Source organism: Lepisma saccharinum, chromosome 24 (genome assembly GCF_977018435.1).
Source record: "Lepisma saccharinum chromosome 24, izLepSacc3.1, whole genome shotgun sequence".
NCBI lineage: Eukaryota > Metazoa > Arthropoda > Insecta > Zygentoma > Lepismatidae > Lepisma > Lepisma saccharinum.
In genome coordinates, this window is record NC_139252.1 from 45,338,460 (window position 1) to 45,366,286 (window position 27,827).

At 37.7% G+C, this 27,827-nt stretch overlaps 2 protein-coding genes across 2 annotated transcripts in view; one reads left to right on the forward strand and one right to left on the reverse strand.

Annotated features, from left to right (window-relative positions):
* Positions 1 to 6,377, reverse strand: part of Dnaaf5 (Dynein axonemal assembly factor 5) — a 34,170-nt gene extending 27,793 nt beyond the window's left edge. The window contains exon 1 of the mRNA XM_083110995.1: positions 5,694 to 6,377. Coding sequence (XP_082967121.1) covers positions 5,694 to 6,297 — 604 coding nt within the window. The 5' untranslated portion in view covers positions 6,298 to 6,377. The remainder of the gene's footprint in view (positions 1 to 5,693) is intronic.
* Positions 6,378 to 6,670: 293 nt separating this feature from the next.
* Positions 6,671 to 27,628, forward strand: LOC145977949 (phosphoribosyl pyrophosphate synthase-associated protein 2). Its single transcript, XM_083110288.1, has 7 exons — positions 6,671 to 6,962; positions 8,069 to 8,188; positions 11,634 to 11,743; positions 12,392 to 12,570; positions 19,100 to 19,375; positions 23,210 to 23,356; positions 25,451 to 27,628. Exons 1-7 carry the CDS (start codon positions 6,886 to 6,888, stop codon positions 25,607 to 25,609), a joined length of 1,068 nt encoding a protein of 355 aa, XP_082966414.1. The 5' UTR covers positions 6,671 to 6,885; the 3' UTR covers positions 25,610 to 27,628.
* Positions 27,629 to 27,827: the final 199 nt, after the last annotated feature.

Below are 27,827 nucleotides of genomic sequence, written 5' to 3' on the forward strand. Positions count from 1 at the left end.
TCTTCCCACCTGACTTTTCCTGTACTTTCAGCCATTCAAAATGCAGCTGTTCTCTGGACAATAAGTGTAGCACCTGACCAAAAAGGAAGGGATTGTAATTCCCAAGAATATGCAATGTACTATGTCTGAGGCGGGTACTCTTTCTTGCATGGCCAATGACCTTCTTGACTGCGGGGGTTTCTAACAAGGGATTTTTTCCACAAAGCCCAAAGTAGTGGTCAGGATATTTGCAAATGGATCTTAATCCGAAACCGTCTGCTCCTGAACGAGTCCTTGGCTACTGTGTTGGCAAAGTGAATGTGGCTTCCTGATCCACGTCGTCTCTTGCTTCAGCTTGGAATGTTGATTTATGTCAAGAAACTGAACACGATTAAAAAAATAAGTTGGGATATTCACTTTCTCATTGCTGTATGTTTCAAAATAGACTAACCTCTTCCCTCCGAAGCTAGTTGAGGCGGCGCCGTAAGCGTCTCCCGCTGAGAGCCTAATTTTATCTTTCTCATAATTTGAAAAATAATTTGCACAGTTGGAATGAAATGCCAACTTCTCGGAGCCACGGTGGTTTAGTCTGACTGCCATGCTGGAGACCCGAGTTTGATTCCTAGGGTGGGAATTTTTCCGGCTTTGTTTAAACATAAAGTGGCTCCAGGGGTCGCCCAACATCAAATTAATGGGTACCTAGGGACAACCTTGCAGGGGGGGAGGGGTAAAGCCGACTGGAGCATGGTGCTGATTACCTCCAAAATGGAAGAGATCCCCTAAATGTGCCCACATGGCACGTGCCATATGCACGGGGAATGAAATGCAACAACACATACAAGGATGCATTAAAAATACGCTCAATGCATCGATCACAATTTCCAGAAAACTTGGTACAGGGAACCCTGGCTTGACTACGACTGTGGCCCCGGGTACTGAAAGATAAGTAATTTCGAGAGAAGTTATTGCCAAAATTGCTGCAAGAGCGCAGATTGAAGCAGGCCGTGGGTGTCAACTTTCATCTGAGGATCTTGTGTGTGTGTGTGTTTGCGTGGATCTTATTCAAAGGGGGTGGCTAATTCAAATTTCTCTGATATTGATAAATAATTTGCACATCTAAATTGAATAATAGGAAATACTGTGACATTTTACGACATGCATGGTAGGTCTGTAGCTAAGGGGCATAGGTGCTGAATTTAGTGAGGAGGGGTTGGGGGCAAAAGATCGAAACACTGGAAAGAACTTTAGGCAAATTGGAGAGATAATCCAGGAGAAATATATTTTTTCTGTTCTGTTGGGAATGGGGTGCCGTAAAATTGTTATTCCGCCACTGAGGAAACAGCACTGCTATGATCGAGATGGTACTTGACAGTCTCTTGTCATGTCTGGAAGGAGAGGTTTACCTTGTTCTCGGTCTTGTGTCCATTTGTAAATGCCTATCTTGTACTGGGTCTCGTATTGAAGTGTAAATATCCATTCTGTTCGCTTCTCCTTCTAGATTTTACAAAGGTCTGTCTCGTTTCGACAAGTCTTGGAGGAGCTAGGAAAATTAAGCTTTCCCCTGATCCCTCATCTCCCACTGGATTTATTGTCTCACACCGACCTCACCTGTACGTACAAAACCTGGAAGATTCAATGAACACCTGGAAACGGAAGCAGCAAATTCAGGATAATTCCATGTTACACTTGATTTGTGGAGACGTGGCTGCAATACTAATCCGAACGTCAATCTTTGTCACATACTTCTTGATGGTAGTGAAAACTTGAGGCTACATTGACCCAACTAGCGCAAAAATATTTCTCTCCATTTTTTTTCAAAACCAGAGATAAGTTCGAAAAAATTTAGTCTTATTTTTAGCATGTGACCAGGGAGGACTATATTGCACCTCCTCGATGATGAGAGGCAGTCCGACGTCCCTGTACAGCAACCAAATTTTCAGTCATGACTGTCAAAGTATTGGGTTTCTTTAATAAATAGTGAATGGATGTATTGTTGGTGCTTGACCATTATTCCAGTGAAAAACTTGTGAGGCATCTTGCAACACAAAGGGATAATTTTCTGCAAAATCACAAAGTACAATGTAATGCTTATCATGAAATGTTTCTTTTAAATGCTTGAGAAATGAAGCTTGATGGCTGGCAATGAAAGAATGTCCGAGCATGTGAGCAAGCTTTTGACTAGAATTTCTATGAATTCTTCTACAGGTTTCATTAATGTTTCAAGTGTTGTGACAAGAATCACAAATTTTATACCCATCTCTCATAGATGGGCATTTAGAACTCATCCATGGCAACACGATTCTAAAATTGTGCTTCACATTTCCAAGTCCTTCCTCATTAAATGGATTACAGCATACTGTATTTTTAAATCTGGATGATGCCATGATGAAGCTAAAGCTACCTGATATATAAAAAAAGTCAGCTCAAATCAAAACTGTCACATTAAAAACACTATTTATTCAATGTTCTACCATACTTGATTCAAACAAGAATCTTGCACACATTCTTCTTCACTTTCCTGTTGCAGAAGTATTGCAAAATCAGCAAGTCTGCAGTGCAATTGTGCAGTGTTGCAAACTACCACTAGAAATGACCAGATTAAACAAATACACTTAGCCTACAAATTAAATTGCTTTTCTTCAACTATCCCATAATCGTCCCAACTTAAAATTCAGTTATGCTATAGTGTAACCTTGTGTTAACAATATATTTCAGTTCCAAGGATATCGCAGATATGCGTCTTCAAAAGTTCAAGGTCCAAAGTTCAACGTGGATGACCTTGAAAAAATTTTATTCTAAATATAGTGATGTGATACACCGCTGGAAAGCATATTTCAAGTTCCTTCAAACAAGACTACAACCAGCTCTCTATATCAATTAGGGTAAAAACAATTATCCATGAAAGTCTTGAGCACAGCCTAAAAATAGAAGTGGCCTGGAACTCGTAATACTCACTTTTTCTATTAACATTCTAGCTTCACAAAGAAATCTAGTTCATTGTTCTAGTAAAAGAGCACACTTGTTCTTTAAAAAATGACTTCGTCATTCTATGTAGGCTATCATTGTGCACTATTGTTTCACTCATACAAACACAGATGTTCTGTGGTGACAACTCATATGTAACTTTCACATTTATTGGAGTGGCATTTTGTTGCCAAATTCCCTGGACAAAGAAAAGGGGAAGTGGTCTTCAAACTTGACCACTTGTTTGAGTTACAGGAATAGAGCAGCGCTTGAGGCCACATTTGTGTTCGGCAAATAGAGCTTCTAATTATCTCACAGCAAAGTGTTGCAACTGAATGCCGAAGTGGGAAAAATTAACTAAATTACAACTACTTTCTTGTTTCCTCCTCAGGGATAAAATTTATCAAGCAGAGGGGAGGGGGATATCCTCCCACACAGGCACGTATCCAGAAATTCTTTTCGGGGGGGCTAAACATAATTTTTTTTACAGGGGTATAGATAGAACCTCGCAAAGCAAGATTTGAGGTCGATGCGATGGTGGCGATTCAGTTCCAATATGGTGGGGGGGGGGGGGGGCAAGAAAAGTTTACTTTCTCTTGGTAGACAAAGGTTAGCATTAAAAAGCCATGGTGCGGGGCCAAAAATTGGAGAGCAACTGTCTCCTAAATCTGCCACTGTTTAAGCTGCTTTTTTTCTTTCAGAACGTGATATTGGGACATTTTTTATGACTCGACTCCTCTGTTGCATGTACGAACGTTGTGTTTGTGTCGAAACGATCTCAGTATGTGTATGTGTCCGTTTCACGAAGCTGTTATGCAATGGACAATCCATTCGAATGTTTTGATTTGATTTATTTTATTTTAATTCGCGATTTGTGCCTCTTAGCTAATTTGCGAAGATGGGGATGAGTACTGAAATGATGAAATTGATGAATGGACATTCACAAACAACCATGCCCGAGCGGGATTCGAACCTGGGACCCTTGGCGTTGCAGCGCGATGTGCTAACCACTCAGCCACAGGGTCCAGCCCATTCGAATGTGTTCTTTCAGGTTTGGATATAATCCTTTATGGTGTTGTTGCCTGCCTTCGAAACGTAACCTTAACAAAAATCCTAATTTTCCATCATTGTGACTTGGATCTTCAAGATTTAGGAAGAATTCAGACCGAAGGCACACACACGTCGTTTGCAACGAGAGACCCAATCAACAGAAACTTTTCACACCGTAGCGGCACGACAGGCTGCACAATCCTGTGTTCGATTTGTGAAATCCTCAAGCGACACGTATAGCTTGTAGCTTCGGTGTGAAACCTGATGGGTCAATCTCATTGTCACCTTGAAACGACAGCTCGTGTTGACCAGAAGAAAAATATCTTGTCAACCTGTGGGAATGTCCCTTAGTTTTATTCTATCTCTTTTTTCCGTGCTTGTTAATTAAACAGGCAACATCTTGCAGTTGGGCATACACAAGAGATGAAGAGATGTGCCATGCAGAAATTTTAGCAGAAAATGCAGTCTCCACCAGGCATACTGTGCCATTGAGTCTACAGCGACAGCAAAAGATCAAGCGAAGCCAAGGGTGACTCGGTAGCTCACTTGGTAGAACAAAGAATGGCACGGTATATGCCAGAGACCCTGGTTTGGGGGTCATGGTCGAGTTTGCTTTTTCCGCTAAAATTTCCACATATGCAACATCTTCTTGCTTTCTCTTCTCGACATTCATAAAATTTTCGGCCTTCATGGCTGCCCCTTTGTGGTAGTTAGTGTTTGAGTGTTTTTCCAAAACAGTTGACTTCAAAGTCCTTTTTTAACCCACGAAACTCTCGGACTGCATACAGGAAACTTGGTCCGGTCACTAATAAATCGTCACTCAAAACTTAGATTTTTCAGTCGATCTGTGCAGCTTATTTCCTTTTTTTTTTTTTAAAAAAAAATGATGCTCCAATGCCCATAAATGCTGAAATATTTACTTTAGAGACCTTCGATCTCTTCGACTCATGACCCGAAACTAGCACTACACTGTCGGCAATGTCTTCAGCTTTGGACCCGAACTTGTAATAGTAGTAGACTTCAGCACTTTCCAGCAAAATGTGTTACTAGTTCTCCCCCCCCCCCCAAATCTCTACATTTTATAAAACTGTCAATGGACACTGACTGATCACTAATCGACTGTCACACTTACTCCTGAAGTCTTATTGAATGATTCTGTTGTACAGGCCAACCGTGAAATTGAATCCGCGTATTTATATCCATATTATATTCTGGAATGTTCCGCACATAAAATGTTTTCTAGTTCGACTCCACCTCCTATTCACTTTTCAGAGAATTAGTAATCCAACGAATCGCCCGACTCATGGCGCTGCCTTCAACAGTGCTTTGTTGTGCAACTCCCAAATGCTGACAAATCTTGAAATAATGCTCAAGTTCGTTGCGACAACACCGAAAGAGTAAGAAAAGTTTACATACAATATTATCAATAACAGGGTTATCCCTCAGGGTTCTAGAAAATTCTCCACTTTTCCTCGATAATTATATCTCTCTTTAAATTATAATCACAATATTTTATTTCACACACACAAACTAAAAACCTCATTTTATCTAGTGTAAATTGAAAAATTTCGGAGGGGGCTCGAGCCCCCCTCTGGATACGTGCCTGCTCCCACAAATACCACATTGAGCACACATATCTGCAAAATATAAGTTGAAACGCAAATAAGACGACTGGCTGCAAAACACCACAGATTTCTTACCTATAGACTGGATTGCTGTAACACGAATCCTGTAATGCTGATGTGTTAAAATTGGTATCATGGGTTTTACGAGCGTTTCAGATTGCATGTGAAATTCTCGAGGTATTGCTTTGGCAAGTTCAGAGACGCATTCGCAACTTTCTTTTTTAACTTTAGGGTATGGGTCTACTAATGTTTTCGACAAAATTTGTACCACGTCATCGAAATATGGGAGCAAAGTTTTGCTACTTTTTTTAACAACTACACGCAAAAGTGTTGTCAAAATCAACCGGACTTCCTCAGATGTTTCTTCTATCTCCCGGGCGCCAAGCCTTTGCAATAATACTGGTATTACATATATCAAATATTTTTCGACGGACGGCAATTCTTTCATAAAATCACATAAAAGGCATGCCGCCAATTCACGGCAAATTTCTGCCTTGTCACTCAAACACTGTAGTAAATATTTATATAATTGTTCAAATATTTCATCTAAAACATCTTCCTTCAACCGAGTTTCATTCTCAAAAACATCTCGCCTAATGTCTTCTAACGAACGTTTCCTTTTCTTCCTATCCTCATTCTGAAGACCGCTGCTGTACCTTACAATCTGAACATTTTCCATCTCTCAATCAAAGTAATTAACAATTTATTTCAGCACAAACTCTCTCTTTCTAACACACGACCACCTTTCGCATCTAAGGACGCGCGATGTAAACAAGCACAGGTTGCATGTTCCGGAAGTCACAGAATAGAATTTAGAGGTATCATCTTCTTTGAGACTTGATCACGTGTTTTCCCACTTTTACAAACAAAGTTACAAAACAATTAACTTAATGCAACATGAAATAATGTAATATAATTACTTTCATGCAGGAATATCTGAAGACTTAAATACAAGAGTACGGCGTGTTGTGTTTGTGTCTTTTTTAAATTCTAATTTACTTTCTTACATGTTGATCGGTTGGCAACGCTGATTCATCACTTTCGCTATTCTGTGCGTACATGGTGCGTACCACAAGGAAGCTTCATATTTTATATATATCGAAGATAAATATGTACATGAAGGGGTACATGAAGGGAATCTTTATATAATATTACATATTCCATTTCGAGGAATATACTTTACTTGATTACACATTATTTATTCATTCGACTATTTTACACAAATTGCTGCAGTAATTTAAGTTTCTTACAAGTTATACCACCAAAAATGGAAGTCCCTGCATCATCTGATATTATGATTATTGGTGGCAATTCTCATCCTGAACTTGCCAATTTAATTGCAAGGTAAATAATAATCTCCACTTTCTACTGTGTGTTAAGTGTTCTGAAGTGAGATGTGAATATAGTTGTAAATACTTTTGCCATACCTATATTGAATTTGTTTTTTACATTTGAAATGTTTGTTAACTTTCTTCACTGTCCTTTAATTGATTCGCTGAGCTCGCCCTGACCAGTTTTTTTTCTTTATTTTTTTTTACTTTGGTCGCGAAGGGCAGAAATTCAGTTAAGACATCTGCTGGGCTGCCAATTTGCTCATAGTACCAGTTTGCACAGCGTAGTACGTTGTGGCATTGGATGTTCTAGGTTGCTGACATTAAAATTTGTGACTTTTGTAATATTTTTGGTAACATTATCGTATGAGGGAAACGGATTCCTTCAAATTTACAGGGGAAAGTACTTACGGAAATCATTTTCTTTAGCGTTGTGGAAGTTCCTGAATGTAGATTTGATCCATTTTAATGTGAATGCGTGTTGTTTTCTGCGAAAATCTCTGTCCGACACGCTGTTTCTGCTCCCGCAATTTGCTTTCTGCACGAGAGTGCAATATTCCGTGTGTTAAGATGATGCAACCCCGTAGCCAGTGTTTCAGCCTCGCTGTGTTTTCACTAGAACATGACGTGTCGAGTATTTTTAATTATTTTTTTTTAACTATGCTTGCCTAACTTAACCTAGCCTTATGGAAAATGCTTTTTGGGGCTAACGTGAATGGTTTTTGGGGCTAACATCAATGGTTTGTGGGGCTAACGTCAATGGATTGTGTGGCTAACGTCAATGGTCTGTGAGGCTAACGTGAATGGTTTGCGACGTATTAGCATAATTTCAAATCCGGGCATGAAAGTAGATATTTTCCGGTGAACGAGGATGCAACACTGCATAAATCGACAAAAGACTCTCAGAACGCCCCCTAAACCAGTACACTATCACGGCCATAATTTGTTACAGATTCGAAACACCAAGTAACAGTAAGTACTCGTAAATCTAAGAAATAGACATTGATATGCATTTGAAAATAACACGTTAGCAATGTAAAGAAGCCCGAAAAATATGATTCGTAGGTGTTTCCCTCATACGATAATAGTACGATATTTTTTATTTCAATTTATTTCCAGCCGCCTTGGAGTTAAAACAGGAGGATGTTCAGTTTATCACAAAACAAACAGAGAAACAATGGTGGAGATTGGAGATTCTGTGCGAGGAAAGGATGTCTATATTATTCAAACAGGCACAAAGTGAGTATTATTAGTTAGTTTTAGTAATATATTGGGTAATGTTCCAATTGTTTAATGATTTTTTTAACAGTTCCATATATTGGAAACACATTTCTTCAATTTTACAGAAGAAACTACTTACGGAGATGAGTTTCTGCAAGCTTTCCAACGTTCGTCGAGGTATTTTCTTTCATCGTGGAATCTATTGACCAGGAAATCATGTATTTTTCAAGATAAATAACTCACCGACGCACAATTGCCATTGCCTTTGCTACTTGAACTGCATGCTGCGTACATTTGATGATGTAAGCCCCTGTCAGTGTTTCCAACCCCTTATTTTATTCACTATGCTTGCCGAACCAAACCTAACCTTATCGGAAATGGTTCGTGGGGCTGTCCGTTAGCTACCGTGCATAATAGTTCGTGGGGCTATCCATCAGCTACCTGTGCATAATGTACAATTTCCACCGGTGACAAACACGATAGTAGATATTTTTTGGTGAAGAGGGTTGGAAATGCTGCATAACCACAACGTGAGTCAAGATGTGGCCACCATATTGTGTGTTAAGGAAGCGAAGAAAGGAATAAAAAAAATCACTCTATGTGAGAAATTGTGTTTGTTATCGTGTAAAAGCATAATGGCACCTTGAACTATGTTCTGCAATACACAATTGGTAATTACGAACCATGCGAAACGCAAAATATCCAATTTTAACATGTTCCCGATATACGGAACTGTTACCATGACTTTTTTTAAACAGTCCTAGGATAAAGACTAATTATCATAGAATTCTGGCAATGATGGTCACTCTAAATTTGAGCCTTCCTGAATGTAATTAGCACTGTTTGGATTTCTGGCAACAGGTATTCATGGTCGACGAAACTTCAAAATTATGTTACTGAAGCAACCGCGCTTCCCATGGGCAATTGCTTTCTTCATTCATAGATAAAAGAGGAAGTACCATAGATTAGTAGGAATGATTGTGAAAGTAATTAGCACAGTTCAGTTTATAATAAAAAAGAAGATGTAAGAAGTACTTTGTACATCTTCCTACATCCCCGTTTTGCACTGATGAGGCATTCCACAGACTAATACCGTCATATACTTGTTCCTGTGGTCTCACTTATCACACGTAAGTCAAGCACTTTCTCAGTTGTTTATTTATGCTAAGAGATTTAAACCTAACAAACCTAACCTAACCACGAAAGCATTCCCCGTTTGCATCAGAAGATGAAAAACAGTGTTTTGCCGAGAAGGTTTTGGCTTGCATGCAACGAGTCATATCTATAAATAAGACGACAGTAAATGAATGGCTGGTGGCAAGCAAAGAATTGTATGGGAGTATATGGAACTAAAAAATCATTCTCAAGGAAACATGCAGTATAAGTTAAAAGACATAATCGAAATCGGACCTTGTAAAAATTGTGTGTGTAGCATGATGAAATTGCAAGTAAACAAAAGGAACTTTGGCAATATATTATGAATGTCTTAATACTTTATTTTTATTACCTTCAGCCAAGGTGGTTTGGTTTAAATCGTAATGAATTTGTATATGTCAGAAACACTTTTAGTGAGAGAACATTAATCTTGTAATCATTGAAGGTTGTTAATTAGGCTCTAAGAAAGGAAACAAAATATATGTATTGATGAGGTGAATATTTAATAGCACGTGTGCGTATTACTCACTTGTGGTAAACTAAATAATGTATTTTTTTAAAAAAAACACTAAAAATGCTTGCTTACGGTTAGCGAGTAGTTCTATGTTGGTTTGTTTGTATTAGTATCCTACATGCCACATCACTTATTTTAAAACAAGGATTAGGTTAAAAGGTACATTTGGACATAAAAATTATTTGTAAATCTTGTTTAAGCCTTCATAAAAACTTCCAATGTCGGTATCCCTCCCATTAAGCAACCCCGAAGATGTAATAAAATGTCTGCTCCTAAACTGTTAAATGTCTCGCCTCTAGTCGTTCATAATGGTATCTGGTTTTCTTCGGAATGCAGGACGTTGTCGACGTATTCCATTTCCGCTTCCCTCCCCCCTCCTTTCCTTCAAAGCCTACTTCATATCCAACACGAAGTCTCGTGTTTCCTGAGCGGCCCAGAAAACCTCTGGCGTAACATGGAAACCAATTCTGCTTTTCTTTTTACATTCTTCCCAATGTTTAAAAGATGGAAGTGACTTGGCACAAGCCTGAAGAAGGGGAAGGTAAGAACCCCGAAACGTTGCTCAACCAATATAGAACTACTCACTAAACGTAAGTAAGCATTTTTAGTGAAAAAAAGTTGTTTTTTTTAAAAAAAAAAAAAAAAATAAAAGACATTATTTAGTTGATAAGGTAAAGCTCATATGAAAGGAAATGTAATATCCAAGCTATAAGCACACCTAAATTTCTCTTGATTTATAATTCAATGATTTCTACAGGTAAAACTAGGAAAAGGCTTTTTCCATGTTACATTTTCAAGATAAAATAGCAGATTTGAATGAAGTTGTATAAAGATTGAACATATGAAAATATCATTTCTCTTGTAGCTTACGATTCTTACAAGCACATTAAACAAGAATGAATGTATGATTAAGGGAGCATGTGAAATAACAAGAGAAATAATTATGTAATGCAAACAGTATGTATATACAAGTAATGCATGTTCAAATATGGCAATGTCTCTCATTACATCTGCTACCACAGTAACATATTGACTAATTCTTGCAATCAAGGAGTCCCAGGTTCAGTTTCCAGTGGAGAGACAATGCAGAAATCTCTAAGTGTAGGTCCAGTTTCAAGTAACCTATCTGAGCAAAAAGTGGACTTCTAGTTGAAGAGGTGATAAAACGCTTTGGAAACTAGCTTCCCGTAATGTCTCTCTTCTTTACTGGGGTTGGGGGTAAATGCCCAATATCTTTTAGTGGACAAAGTGTATTTTGAAATATATTTTCACATGCACACCGTAGGTATTATAACATTTGCCACACCGAGTGAGGCAATGAATGACTTATTGAAAGAAGCCCTTGTTCTTGGAATGGAACTGTTGCACCTTCTCAGGGGATCAAAGATGGGTCACAAGGACCGAAATGTGGAAAAAATTGGGGGGGGGGGTTTCCAAGCATTTCTCAGTGCAACTGTTGCAGGAAACATCCTGCAGTATCCTTTGACACGTGAGGACAGGCATTGTCATGCAAATGAATGATTCCATTGCGAACCTTTCCACAGCATTTGTTCTTGATGGCTTTTCTCGGACAACACTATGTTATGCTATGATGTTGTGTTAATAATCTCTGCTTTGAGGAGAAATTCCAGTGGTAGTGGGTCATCTTGGTCAAAGTAGCGAGCCTCCATTTGATTTCTTTGAAAGGTGTCTTTTCATTTGACCACCCCTTGTCTTACAATGTAGATATGTGACATTTGTAATATGACTGTCTCTTGCTTTTCAGCTATTAATTGTGATCGTTTATTGTTTCAGGGATGTAAACAATAACATCATGGAACTTCTTATTATGGCATATGCATGCAAAACATCTTCAGCAAAGAACATAGTGGGTGTTATTCCATATCTGCCATATAGTAAACAATGTAAGTAATAAAATTTCACAGAATGCAAGCTTATTGAGAAATTAGAATTAGCCCTAGTTGCCAAGTGCTTATCTTAATGTGCTCTGAAGCTAAGGTTTTTAAATTCAGATTCTTGGTAAGACATTGATGTTTCATTGTGTTTATTCATGTATTTCATCAATTTATCATTTATTCTTATTGTTCTGATTAACCTAGAGAGGTTGAAGAGTGATTAAAAAGTAACAAAAAATGAAATTACTATTAATAATTGGAAGTTTTTTACTACTTTGTCAGTAATAAATTTGTGTTGTCTCAGTCGTTAGGGTGTCTGACTCCTGGTGGGGGAGAACCGGGATGTTTTCCACCTGTTCAAGTGGATCCGGTGCCCACACAGCGTCGTATAAAGTAGGTACCTGGAGGAAACTCTGGGGAGGGGGGTAAAGGCAACCTAAGGTGTGGTGCTGATCACATCACCCCCATCTTCGCCCGTGATCAAGAAAGTGTGGGGCCCTAACTCCACACCTCCTATACACCTTCATGGCGTGGTACAAAGCACAGGGAAGCACTTTATTTTTTTACTTTTTTGCATATGAAAAATCTGTTGTATGTGAAAATATATTTTTATATTGGGTCTTAGTCTTATTAATCTAGCTATTTTCCACTTTACAGGCAAAATGAGGAAACGAGGCTGCATTGTGACGAAGCTTCTTGCCAAAATGATGTGTAAGTCCGGTCTCACCCATGTGATCACCATGGATCTTCACCAGAAGGAAATTCAGGGGTTCTTTGATTGTCCTGTCGACAACTTGCGAGCATCTCCCTTTCTGCTTCAGTACATTCAGGAATGTGTAAGTATTAGAATGCAAAATTGTCTATTCATTTATGTTCCTCAGGGTGTCGAATGACTGGGAAAATCATCTGGAAATTATTTGGGATTTATTGGCATCCTTCAATTGGATATCAATGTCAAAGTTTGTTTTAAGTACACTTTATGCTCAGATATGCTAATTGGGACTGGATCTACAGTTTAAAGTGGGATCTGGGCCACTGTGCAATATGCTACCACCTGGAATTGAATGTGGGAACCCTTGATCAGGGAGCCCCTTTCATTTAATGTAAATTGTCATACTCATACATAAGAACTCATCCAAACAACAGTAACTAAATATATAGTGGAATATTGGTTTTATATTTTTCAGGGAACCGAATTGAAAAATGCAGGAAAATTAAACTTTTGTTATTTTTTATAACATTATGTTTCTTTGAAAGGTGGAAACTATATAATCTGTACCATAAAATCAGTTCTACTGTTTGATATTTGTATATGATGCTTGTGGAAAATGGATGTATACATTAGGATGTATTGAAAAGAAAATATTCGGAAATTCCAAAACCTACAATATGCAAAATTTTACAACTTGGTCAGAAGATTTTCACTAAATTTTTCACTGAGCTTCATTGGTGCAAAATTTTACTAATTTCTATCCCAGTCTATTGAAATAAAGTCATGAATAACATCAGAAATAATTTTTGTTATAATAGGATTGATAGATTATTATGTTGAAAATGTGTGTGTGTGTGAAGAGGGGTGGGGTTGAAGGCTCTGGATAGGAGTTTGTTGTAATATTGAAATATATCTGACAAAGTATATATATATATATATACACACACACACAATCAACTCTCGATTCAACGACATTTCACAGTTCCCGGGAAAAGGGTCGTTATTGGAATTTGCACCAATTTTCAGCTTAAACGGAGCTCAAACTGACACAAAGATGCCTAGGAAATGGTAACACCATTTATCCTGGTAGTTATACAACCTGTTATGCACAGGATGCATGTTGTGAGAAGGAAAATAGAACATGAAAACGTTTCCACAAAAAAAATAATTTAAAATAATGTTACTTTCTTTCAATTGTGCACAGTCGTTGCTTTTCCAGGAAATTCTTACAATTCTAGTTCATGAGAAACCAGTTGGCACTGAGACCAATGGAAAGGAAAACAATCTCTCGCTTATTGCAAGCGAAAACTCGAAGAATCTTGACACCAGTCAGACTGGCGCCAGCAAAAGTCGGGAGATAATCGGGCAGAATGAATGTTGGATTTTATACGGGTCTACTGGAGCATTGTCTGTTACAAGATTAACTGGTAAGATTAGATCTCTCGGGAGAAACAACACAACCTCTCTACGCACCAGACAAAAAAAAAAATAAAGGCAGGGCTGTAATTTTCGTTCTGGTTCGACTGTGTAAAATACATCGTAAAAAAAAAGTAACTTTTCTTTGCTTCAACCAACTTCATTCACCCTCCTCCCCCATTTAAGGGAGCAGTCCAAACTCCTTCCTTGACTTGCATTGTAATCCAACGTGAAAAAGGAAGCGTGCAACTTGCGATCTGTTTTCACCCAATTCATATTCTAGAACACGTCATTAAACGTTGCAGTCGATAATCTTTCGGGTTTGGAATTGAATTTCACTTGAAACTGTATATTTAGTCCCGATTAGCCGATCAGTATAAAATGAACTGAAAACAAGCTTTATGAAACTGCGCATTTTCACATATCAAAATGGTAGATCGTTATTTACTCTCACTTTAATTGGCGATTTAATGTTGGATTTAGGAGTATTCTCGATGTCAAACACCCACCTCTCCAACAAAATGGTAGATCATTATTTACTCTCACGTTAATCGGCAATTTAATGTTGGATTTAGGAGTATTCTCGATGTCAAACACCCACCCCTCCAAACGTTTTCCCCTTGAATAATGTCTTTTTAATCGGTCTCAGCGACCATTCCTACATTGAATACTTTTTTTTCCCCACATGAATAGTTCTGAAGAAAAGCGGATGCAAATTAAATTTACAGATTTGCTTATCAGAAGGCGCAGAACATGAAGTTATTTTAACTCTTGTTTTCCTTTCTGGAGTTTGAATTTCCTTATCGTCAAATCAAAACAATAACTTTTTCCTTCACGCTGGATGAGTCAACGCTGTTATCGGCAAGCAAGACTTAGACAAAACACTGGTGCCAGCTGCATCGTAAAAACAAGGAGACCGGCTGGAAGTTCGAACAACAGGTGTCACAAGAGAAAAATCCCAGCATTTTAAAGATAACGCAACTGTCGAAGACGGAACTTTTAACAGCAGTGTAAAGAAGAAAGAAATGACATTTTACCATGCAACAGACAATAACACCGGCAATATTTCCTATGCAGACAACAGCATTTAAAATAAAAAAAAAGGGACCTGAATTCTGCAATTATCAACATTGCTGTGCACACCAGTGGCGGAGAATGAGCTGGGGAAAGGGAGGGGGGAGGGTCACTTTTCTTTTACTTGTTCTATGGTTTTTGTTCGTTTTCAAGAATATATCCAGAACTGGTTGCCCCATTTTAGACGTCAAAGGAAAGGAAGAGGGGTGGGTCCTTTTCCACCCTTGCCAGTAATCAGCCCCTGTGCACACACGAGCAAGAAAATCGTGGCTGAAACAATCGGCATTGCCCCCCCTTCCCCCCGTTTGCTGACAGGAAAAAAGGGAGAAGTCAGTGCGGAACACTTTTTTTTGGCAGATATTACGACATCGACACAATTAGGAAAACGTATGAAGTGGGAAACGGGAGTTATGATGCACGTAAGATCGAAGTAAACTTTTGTGGAAACCTGGATGACAACGCATTAAGCGGGTTGACGATCTTTAGTTCGCCTATGTGGTTTTGATTATCTCTAACAGTTTTGCTTTTTTTATGGAGTGTTGCAGGGAACAAAGAATACGTTTTGAATGAAAGCAGTTACCGGAAGTTGTCGGCTACAAGGCCGAGAGTTGCTCACTCACTCACGGGAACCTGATGAACTCTAGGTTAGAGATGGACAGATGGGCCAGACTTCCAGGTGTCACGCATCTGTATTTTCAAACAATCCTGCGATCTTATCTCTCGAGGTGGTGTATTTATCGATGAAAGAGCTTGACCTGCCATACACATTGGCAAAGACTGCTCCCCCGAGAGTTTTCAGCAGCTCTTAGGACAAGGAAACAAGTCAAGTCGATTTAAAATAACATCCAAGCACATTCAATCTTCTCTTCTCGCGTATCCAAGAGCAAGCCTGGCGCATTGGGTAGCGGCCGTCGGGTGCGGGGTAACATTGGTGCGCTTGAGCTTGAGGGAGGGGAGGGCAGAGGTCGAGTGCTATTGGATATCACTCAAGCATGGTGTGGTGGTGTCTATTTTAGTTCAGACCCAATTGTGAGCGGTAGAGTGCTCATAAAGGGAATGAGTGGAGGAAAAAAAAAACGCATTAATCGGCCGATTTCCTTCAATTTTTCAACTTTTTTTCCAAATTTTTCACGGTTCCCGGAAAAAGGGTCGTTACTTCGAGAGGGTTGTTATACCCGGGGTCGTAGAATTGAGAGTTGACTGTATATATATATATCTATCTTCTGAATTATGGTTTGGTATCGTAGTCTTGGGATTCAGTGTTGTCTAGGCAATGGTGTACCATGGGGAATTCATGCATATTATAGTTATATAACACTCATGTTTTAATGTGCTGCTGTAATGTTTTATACAATGTGCTAAGAATATTATAACTAAATTTTATTTGAGAAGCTATTATAAGTACTGTTATTATTGTAGTAGTAGTATTTGTTAAAACATTTGAAATTTGAAGCTTTAATTTTCAATTTTATGTTTAAGAATATTAGATAAAAATTTTAAGATGTAAATAGGACTGATCTTTTATTTTACAATTATTGGTATGTCAACTTACCATGCCATGCCAACAAACCGAAGGAGGATTAATCACTTCTGTCAACTTCTTAAAATTGGCATCAAATTAGAACAAGAAAGGTCTAAAAGCTTATTGCTTTGATAGCTAATAACAGAAATGAAGTTCATGTAAATATAAAGTGTGTCCGGATGAAAATATACCAATAAGAAATAACTTGGCAACCGTTGGTGATAGAAATGTCCGGTTATGTTCATCTGGAAGATTGAATCATAGAATTTTATGATAAGAAAGAGAAAATTGCAGTACTCACCTCAGTAGGAAAATAATGTTATGTGAAAAATAAAACAGAATTTTCTTGATCTGTTAACTTTGTTACTGTCCTTTGTAGAGCAATCTGACAGACGGAAGATTAGTGCCAGATAAGATTTCTCGAAGATAATTAGGTAGATTTAAGTTTGAAATTCTTACTCTGCACCAGGAAAATCAACCGTTGAGAAGTGGTTTGCTAAATTTAAACAAGGCGAAATGAGCATCGAAGACGATGCACGCAGTGGACGCCCCAAAGAGGCTGTTACCGACGAAAACATCAAAAAAGTCCACAAAATAATTTTAAATGATCGTAAAGTGAAGTTGATCGAGATAGCTGAGACTTGAAAAATATCAAAGGAACGTGTTGGACATATTGTGCATGAATATTTGAACATTCGAAAGCTGTGTGCAAAATGGGTGCCGCGCGTGCTCACAATCGATCAAAAGCAACAACATTTTGATGATTCGGAGCAATGTTTAGCGATATTCAACCGTAATAAAATTGCTTCCCCATCCACCATATTCTCCAGATCTGGCCCCCAGTGACTTTTTCCTGTTTGCAGACCTTAAAAGAATGCTTGCTGGAAAGAAATTTAGCACTGATGAAGAGGTAATCGCCGAAACTGAGGCCTATTTTGAGGCTAAAGAGAAATCGTACTATAAAAATGGCATCGAAAAATTGTATGACCGCTATAATCGTCGTATCACCCTCTAAGGCAACTATATTGAATAATAAAATCGAATTTTGTCAAAAAAATATTTTTTACTATGTTAGCCTACGAACTTTTCAGCCCAACTGTTATGTGTGTAGATGTATTTCGAGTCTGAGTATGTGGAATGGCAAATACAAACTAAGGACATCAAATTAAATGTTTTAAATATACCGTTTAATTAAATTAGAATTTTGGGATACATTGGAATGACACAGACCCTTCATATTGTTACAATATTTGTGTGCGCATGTCAGTGGGGCAGGGGGCTCCCCCCCTCAACCTTGAATGGAAATCAATTCTAAGAAGGGCAAGGGGGCAAACATTGATGGCCAAGGCCACCTGCAGAGGGCAAAGAGGGGCAATTATCCCTCGATTTCAAATTTTATGCAAATAAAAATACATTTCTTAAAATTTTCTCGCTCGCAATGCCTGCTTTTCTTAGTCTTGTCAAGTTCAGAGCTGTAGCTAGGGAGTGGCGGGAGTCGGCCCTGGCCACCGAACAATCTAATTGATAAAAGTTGTAAAAGAGCGAATGCCATGGCACCTCGTGAAATTATTTGCACCCTATTAAATCAATATTGTTTTCAGTTTGCAAAACGAATCAATTAAAAATATTCTCGTTCGCTTCACTCGCAGTATGATTGTTTTCTTTAATACATTGTAAATTACCAGAGAGAGAAATAAGACTTCTCTTATAATGGATTTTGTCTTAAATGCATGAACAATTGTTGGAAGGAGAAAGAGAGAGAATTTATATAATTTTTGCTGTTGGTTTGTTATGAGGTGGATGAATTGATTATGTAATGAATATAAATAATGGACCTATATGCTGTATATGTATATATATATGTATTAAAGAAACTTTGAATACGTACATAATTTAGCGTTAGCATCAGTTTTCTTATTTTACATCACTCTGTTTTAAATATGTGTAACATATGTTGCACATGCATGTTATTTGTACAATAAGAAAAATATTCGGAATGCATTTATCATGCATTTTCTGCCATTCAAAAATACAGTTTGTGTACATGTTTTCCATGATTAATTAATGTGAAATTGAATGTTTTTTTAAATGTTTAAAATCGTTTGTTCCAACACAATGCTTTAACACCGACTTCTACCCCCCCTTTTTGTGTAATTTACGAGGATGATAACATCTTTGACACTAACATAACTACTGCTAATAATAATGATAGTCATAATAATGTCATTATTATTGGTACGTTTATCCTGGTACTTGCCACCCCACCCCCTAGACACAAGTTGAAGAAATAGAAAAAACATATTTTTGTGGCCTTGAATTTCTTGAAAATCTTTATATGAGACTTCTTGAATGCATTGAAAAGTAAATAAATAGGATAACTATGCTTTTCAATATATTGAGCGTGTGGAATGTGAAAAATAGACACAGTTGTTCCAGATGTTCACTTATTTTTTATATCAAGTAGAAGTCTTCCAAAGATAAAGTAATTGTGGTAATAAGAAAAATCAGTAGTTTATCATCATTGTTTTATAATGAAATTTGGTTGAATTTTGTATAAACTAGTTGACCTTGCGTATAAAAATCTGGTGACACCCTTGTTTGGAAGCAATATTCCTGAGAGAGAAATTGTCTTACTTTTTAGATTCCAGATTACAGGAATGCTGTAATAGTCGCCCGCAATCCTGGTTCAGCAAAGAAGGCCACTTCATATGCCGAGAGGCTAAGGTTGGGCATAGCTGTGATCCATGGTGAGCAGAAAGAAGCAGAGTCAGACATGGTGGATGGACGATACTCCCCTCCCACACTACCTCGCTCCAGGACAATGGATGTTGGTGTAGGGGTTCCGGCCCATCCAGCCAAAGAAAAACCACCCATAAATGTTGTTGGTGATGTTGGTGGACGCATAGCCATAATGGTGGTAAGTATTTGCTACACGTTTCAATAGTTAAGATGCCCACAAATATCAAGTTCCTGTTCACGTGTGCCTATATACAGCAACACATTGTTAATTTTGAATTAAAGGGGCCTAAAAATATGTCAACTGTATAATATAACAAACAATGATATGGAAAAGGTGGATGGAAATTAAGTTGTATTGAAGAAGTATGAGTGGTGTTAGATGCAGTGAATACTGGTAAAGCAATGAGAGATGACAGAATTTCATCCAAATGTTGAAATGCTCAAATGAAGAAGGAATAAAATGCAGTGAAACCCCTATTTTACGTTCCCAGATTTTACATTTTCCTTCTTTTTTAGTATTTTCAGCTTGATCCCCTGAAAAACGTAAAATCGATGTTCCACTGTACAGTGAAACCTGTACATTCCTGGATTTCACATTATCTTCATGGTCCCTATAAAAACTGACTAATAATGTGGAGTGGCCTCAGAATTTTTTAGTCAATAATGATGCCAAAACAGAAGAAGAAAGGTTCTAAAAAGTGTGGAAACCATCATGTCATGCTTCCAAGAAATTGTTAAGACTTGCAAACAAGATTGCCGAAAATGTAGCATATGATTGTTTTGGCTTTAGAAGTGACTAAGAATGCAATAGTATGAATAGCAATACTGGAAAGAAGATTTCCAGAATGATGAGAGGAGATAGATATACAGGATGTCTCAAAAGTAATAGCGCAAACTGACACAGGTGAAAGTACTCGATAATAGAAGCAAAAAAGTCTCAGTAAACATGGGTCTACAAACAAGCCGTTTTCCAGATAATCGCGAATGTGTGATTACAAGCTGCCACTGACTTCATTGTTTGTAAACATCATCCTAGTTGGTAAAATGCTAATAATGTGTGCAAATGTATGGTTTCAAACCGTCACTGATTGCATTTTGTAAACACCAAATGCTTTACTCCTTACGGTTCCGAGGTTTGCTCTTTGTTTACAAAACAGAAGATTTCTGAGAGGTGGCATTGTAATCGAACAGGATGGATACAATCAGTATACAGTCTAATCGTACTTTGGAAGTCACTTTTCTTACTGTATTATTAGTATTTTACCAACTACGATGACATTTACAAACAATGAAGTCAATGGTGGCTTGTAATCACTCATTCACGATTATCTCAAAAACGGCTCGTTTGCAGACCCATGTTTATGCCAGTGTGCACTATTACTTACGAGAAACCCTGTTTGTGTATATACTATATATATCAAAGAAGGAGAAAGGAAACACGCACCGGACAGTGGAAAATTTCAGAATTTTCGCTAACTTATTAGCATCTTCGGTGTGAGAAGAAAGAGACGGAAAAGAAAGTGGGGGTGGGGCTGCACAGTTGCCAGGTCCCCATCGAAGAAGAAGCAATGCGTAGAATGAAAAAACACTGTTTTGTCACCAGGCTCATCCAACACCTCTGTTCGCAGAAGATGGGAGAGGGCCTATATATTGGCCATGAGTGCAACCACTCCATGTGGCCTGAACAAGGCCACCCAGTAACATCCCCACCTGACCCCACCCTCCCAACCCACTCACAGTTTTCGATGAGCCTGGTGATGAAACAGTGTTTTTTTCATTATACGCACCGCTTCTTCTTCGATGAGGATGTGGCAACTTTGGAGGGCCCCAACTTGCGGTTCCGTCTCTTTTTTCTCACATCGAAGATGCTACTAAGTTAGCGAAAATTCTAAATTTTTCCACTGTCCGGTGAGTGTTTCCTTTCTCCTTCTTTGAGGAGAGTAGGGTGGGGGGCCTTCGTTGGTCTGGAAAAAGCATTTGATAATGTAAGGTGGTAAAAATAATTGATACGTGTATGTTGTGAAAGAGAAGATAAGAAAGATAGGCTTATAAATAAGGAACTTGATTTTTTTGCAAGCACGATATCACCGAAAACTGTTAATTGTTGAAAAAATAAGTTTATTTATCTGTAGTGACATGTTCTAAACACACTTTTCATACATTCGAAATTCCACAATAACATGAATTTAACATAAAATGGGTTCAAATCCGGGAACTTTTCTAACATTGGAAGCGGCCCCGGCGCCCACCCAGCGTCGAATAACATGGGTACCTGGGGGAAACCCTGGGGGGGTAAAGGTGGTCAGGAGCGTGATGCTGATCACATCACCCCCACTCATGACCGGATCAAGAAAGTGTGGGGCGTTACCCCCACACCCCCTATACGCCTTCATGGCTAAGCACAGGGGAGCACTTTACCTTTTTTTACCTTTTATGAATTGTGGCCTTTTTTGCGAATTTCAATGTATTCCGTGAGAATACCATGAGAATTTAATATATCTGTTAGTTTTAGGCTTACAAAATAAAATGTGCCGTGTTGACCTCCTGTGCATAAGGGTAACCTTTGCTGAAGGAACCCAAAAGTCTTCCTCACTTCTACGCTAATGAGGCTCTGCCATCTGGACTCACAGCCAGTATAATTCTCTGTAGTGCTCATGTTTTCTTAGGCCTCCCTCATGGCACAATGGTGGTTGCCTTGTAATCAAAGGATCCTGGGTTCGATACCCGGTGGAGGCTCATAGTGGTTTGGATCCCACTTTAAACTGTAGGACCAGTCCCGATTAGCCTTACTGTGCATAAAGTTGACTTAAACATCAACTCAAACAAACACCAGTGTTTTGTTGTCCCTTCATCATTTCATCTTATCACCATTCATGCCCATCTTCGCAATTGGCCAAAAGTGACAGAAAAGCATAGTAAAATAAACTCAATCATTTACATGTGTATAATGTGCATGTTTTCCAAAATTCTACCCCCCCCCCCTCCCTCAGTTTCCTCCATGATTTCAAACATTTATAGTGCAAGAACTATAACACACATAGCATATTTTTACATAAATAACCTCTCGTAATAGACCCGAGTATATAATTGTTCATTTAGCCACTAGGATCGCAAACATGACATACACTGGAGAATACAAAGCGTTCTGCATCTTAGAATTCACTAAATGTTAATTCGATTGTGACGAGGCCATGTTTCATCTGTCTGGAAAAGTGAACCATCACAATTCCATTTGGATCATGGAAAACCCTCATGTTGTGGTGCAACACATCCGTGATTGTGATTTCCCTAAAGTCAATGTGTTTTGTGCTGTTTCTTCGTCAAAGTGTATGGACCATTTTGCTTTGCAGAGCCAACTGTTACAGGTCTAGTGTATCTAGATATGCTGCAACAGTGGCTAGTGCCACAATTACAGGAAGATGGCGACAACTTAGTTTTTCAACAATGTTTTCCCTCACATTTCCATGATTGAGTAGTCCACGTGACATAACTCCATGCCATTGTTTCTTACATCAAGGAATGTGTGTTCGTGCCCCCTTTGCCATGTGATTTAACACAACTGCAAGAACGGATCATGCATGCAGTCGTTGGTATTGATCTTGATATGCTGGATATACTTATTTTTGCTGCATGTGCTATAGTTCTTGTATTGTAAATGTTCGAAACTCCGGAAGGAATTATGAATCACCCTGTATATGTTGTGTGTTCTACATGAAATAATTTCAACAGCTACATGAAACCATGTGCAAAATAGATATTTCCTGTGATTTTCCACATTCTATCAGAACTTTGCATTACTGAGCAAAGTGATGGGATTCTGGCAGGAGATCGAATGTGCACCTACCGTCACTCAGGAGCTGTAACTCATGCGAGAAACCTTTTGTAGTACTGAGTGAAGTTAGCTCGTCCTTAATAAATATAATACTTAATAACAAAAACATAACCTAACCTACATTTACTGGAAATTTATGTTGCTTTTAAATTTTGATAGTGGAAAAAATCTCTTCTGTAGGATGACATGGTGGATGATGTCCAATCGTTCGTGGCAGCAGCAGAAGTTCTGAAGGAGAGAGGCGCCTACAAGATATACGTCCTTGCAACACATGGGTTACTGTCCTCTGATGCACCAAGGCTTATAGAAGATTCACCAATTGATGAGGTAAGATTATACTTTGTTAGCTGGACTATACATAACTTTTAAAAAATAATAATACTAAATTTAATGCAGAGTGTTGGAATTATCATTATCTTACCTGTTAAAAGTTCATGGTGGTATGTACAAGATCACAATCACACAAAAAATTACAATATTTGCATAATATGGATATATTAAAAATTTCAGTGCACAGTTTCCTTAACCCTTTTAACACTTTCCTTCCCCATGAACAGATTCTCTCAGGCTATCAACCAGGTGAGTTGTGGAAATGATTCCCCATGTTTTAACTTTGACTATTCTTGTCTTATTTCCTGATGAAGCCACATTTCCTATGTTTTGTCAGGTGGTAGGATACGTGGAATGTTCATTCCTTTGTTTATGTTAGCAATTTTCATGTTCATTTAAAGGAAAGGAAAAGCTGCCATGAGAGATTGTGGAGAGTAGATGAAAAGAAACTATGTAGATGATGCAAAACTTATTAATATATATGTTACTCACTTTGACAGTACCTGTGTATTATTAACCTCAAGCCTTTCACCACATCATGTGACTTCTTCAGAAGTATTGAACAAGATTAAAATTGTTTTCATATTTGGGGAATAAAATATTTGGTTGTATAATAAATAGTAAGCAAATTACTAACTTTTTCCGTGAAACGTACTTGTAGCAGTTCTATTAATTTTGCTCACCCCTGCCACCATTTACTTGCGAACTTGTTGCTTCACTCGTTGTTTTATGAGTTCATTTTATGATAAAAGGTATAAAACAGATAAAAGTGTGTGAAAAGAAGTATGTTAAAATTAGGAAGAGATTGCCCTGTCAAGATTCACGGCTGTATAAAGTGGCTCTGGGGCTCACCCAGCCTCAAATCAATGGGTACCTGGGGGTAAAGATTGCCGGAGCATGGTACTGATCACATTACCTCCAAAATGGACGAGATCGAGAATGTGAGAGCCATACCCTCACATCCCCTTATGTGCCTTCATAGCACGGTGCTATATGCATGGGTAACTTTACCCTGTCAAGTTATTTGCTTCTTCCTAATGATAGCAAAGACTAGTTATCAGCCAAACAGGAAGAAGCATGCAGCTCCCCAAAATTTTCCAGCTTTAAAGTATTTTTTAGAATATATAAACCTAAAACACTTGTGCCAAATGGAATCTGAATATTACTTGGATTATTTCTCAAATAAGATTTACTTTTACAAAGAATGCACATTTCAATCAATCTACCAATGATGCCATTTGGAGTGCTAACTTTTGAGTTCCAGCAAAACCTGGAACTGTGGAAAGAAAATCACTCTGAGGTCTTTTGAAATGTGTAATAACTAGGACACAAAAGGTCATGATGTAAAGTAAATAAATAAATAATTCATGTATCAGTTCCTTAAATATTACTTACAAATGTACAGGAAATATAAATTCATTCATTTAGGTTCCTGACAGTTAATAGTAATTGTACTAAATTATTTAACATTGAAATAATGAAATTGCAATGTGGTAAATAACACTGACTTCCTGGCTGTGAAAAATTTATAAAATTAATAACAGTTTTAGATACAGTACAGTAGCCTGGTGTGGCCAGATTTTTTTTTTATAACAAGATGCATTTAAATTTCTTCAATATCAAGAATATTCTGACATAATTAAGAAATTTATTTTAAATTTTTCTGGAGCACATAGACAAATCAGGGACTTTGTTTTGCTGAATGTGTGAAAACCCTGAACAAAATTTGTTTCCTGAACTTGCTGCTGCTTTGTTGCAAATCCTGTCGAGATTTCCACACAAGTCCTGAGTCTGAAACTAGCTGATACACCTATTGCTTCCTATATTGATATATAGAATGCTTCCACAATATTTCAAGCACATTTGCCAAAGGCTAATTCTTGACCACTCTGGCACTACTAGAGCACCACCAACATCTAATTTATGTGCACAAGGTACTTAACTGACAACCAACATTGTGATCAAATGTCTTCACATTTATGTACAATCCTGCAGACAGACAAGCAAAACAACAAACAATAATACTGTTTCTAGTATGTAATTCCAATAAACGTAAAGTACATGCACTTATTTTCTTCTTTTTATGTCTAGGTGGTTGTTACGAATACAATCCCACATGAGTTGCAGAAGATGCAGTGCCACAAAATCAAGACAGTGGACATCAGCGTACTGCTTTCTGAAGCTATTCGCCGCATTCACAACAAGGAGTCAATGTCATACTTATTTAAGAATGTCACTTTGGAGGATTAAATATCTCAGTGGATGTCAATTTTTTTTCACATATTGCATAACTATTTTTCTATATTCAATTCATGTTTTATTAGGTATAGTAGAAATTCTCATGAAGTTCCATTTCTGTGCATAAGTTGCAACCAAAGATTAAAAAGAAAGAAAAAATGTGAACATAAAGATTTTGTGTATCAAGAACAAGTTCTGTCTGCTAGTACTACTAACAGTTTGTTAATTGTTTGTATTATAATAGGTATTCAATGTTAGACTGATTATTTGTTACCTTGTATTAGTATGAGTTTATTAGTTTCTAAGTCTGATATGTATTATTTTCTATATTGCCATTATTTAGTATTTGTTATGTGCAAACATAGCATATCATTAATTTTTCAACAAAGAATGTTTGTACAATGAACATGTCGAAGATATGTCAGTTTCTCAATTGTGGTAATAGATTTAATAGGTATTTTATGTGGTATTATAAAGGCATGTGTTTTGTTAACCAATATCACTATATAGCCAAAGGTCACTGTACACACACAACAACTACAAGCTTACCTACTACAGTGCTGGAAATGCATAGATATGCTGTGTGTATATACATATATGCACATATTGTCATGTTCTCACAGTTCCAAAGGTGAAATGTTGCTGATGATAAATGTGGTGATGGCTTCCTGTGGTTCTGGCAGAGAATGGAGATTGTTCTTGTAAACAGTTTTCAGTATTAGATCATGTAATAGCATTTCATGTGTCCTATATGGTTTATTTGAAAACTACAAACGACTGTTTTGGCTGTTCACATATCCAAAGAAGTGGAACAGTAACTCATCGGAGGAAAAAACGTGAAGTGTGAACTATCTGCAATATTGAATACACATCCTGTGTATTTCAGTCCATCCACTGTTCTGATTTTGTACAAGTAGAGATGCATTTGTTTCTTTAGTGTCTCCTACTGGTGCTGTAGTACGACATGTCTGCTTGTTTTCAAACCAATTTCCTTTGGATGCAAATTGAAATATCCTCCAACTTTTCTTCTGTTAACACTGATGGCAGACTGCTTTTTCGGATCATTCCCCCACTCATTCAGTTTTATGAACTTTCCAATTTACTGCCTCACTGCATTGTGATGAGGAGCTTCAGTATTTTGGGAAATTTTCCTCCTATATTGTCCATGTATTCACCTCCAGCATGTGACACATGCTCAGTCACTGTGGCATCTCACTGCTGATTGATTCGTTCACAGCTAGATGCAAGGTGCTGGAAATACTGATTGCTTCACTGAAGATCAGGTGACCCATCAAAATACTGTTTGCTTCACTGAAGGTCAGATGACCCATGGAAATACTGATTGCTGCACTGAATGTCAGATGACCCATGGAAATACTGATTGCTTCACTGAAGGTCAGATGACTCATGGAAGTACTGATTGCTTCACTCAAGGTCAGATGACCCAAAACTTAGACATTCTCCATTAGGAATATTGGATGTAGATGCACAGTTAAATACACATTGTGGATTTCTTTTTTATCATTTCTTATAACAGTGTGTCAGGTGCACAGTGGCTTTTGGCTTACACTGTATTATTTCATGTAAATATGTAAAAGTAATCACTGGTTATTTTTTAATAAGTTGTACTGATTGATATTGATTTGCATTTGATCTGACATGGAAAATGAAGTCAATAAATGATGTTTTTCAAAAGTTGTTTACAAATCTGATGTCACAATTCCTTGTTTTAGATGTTGATCGTGTCATTAGCACTAGTGATGAGCTGGCACCACTTTGAACCAACACTCATTCTGATGCTGATCTTGTACTGATTCCCACTGCTATTGATACCGATGTTTAAAAATTGTAATAATTAAAGTTGTTCAAAATATTGTGCATAAGTATTCCACTCCAATTATGCATCAAGTTACCAAGAGTTTCAATTTAAAATATTCAAGAATTAGATCAGGATATTTAAATACATGTTATGTAATCACAAAATCCAGTTTTTCACACAAAACTGGTAGAAATAAAAATAAACTTCACATATTGCATTATTTCTATGATAATTATACTGTGAAAGTGCTGCACAATATTTTTTTTCGGACCCCAAGAAATACTAAAACACTTAAAGATTGTTGGCTGGTATATGTAAATAAATTCAACTAATACTTTCTAATACCAATACCACTGGAATCAACGAATCCAGCTCATCCCCAATTAACATCAGTGACAATGACAGTATTAT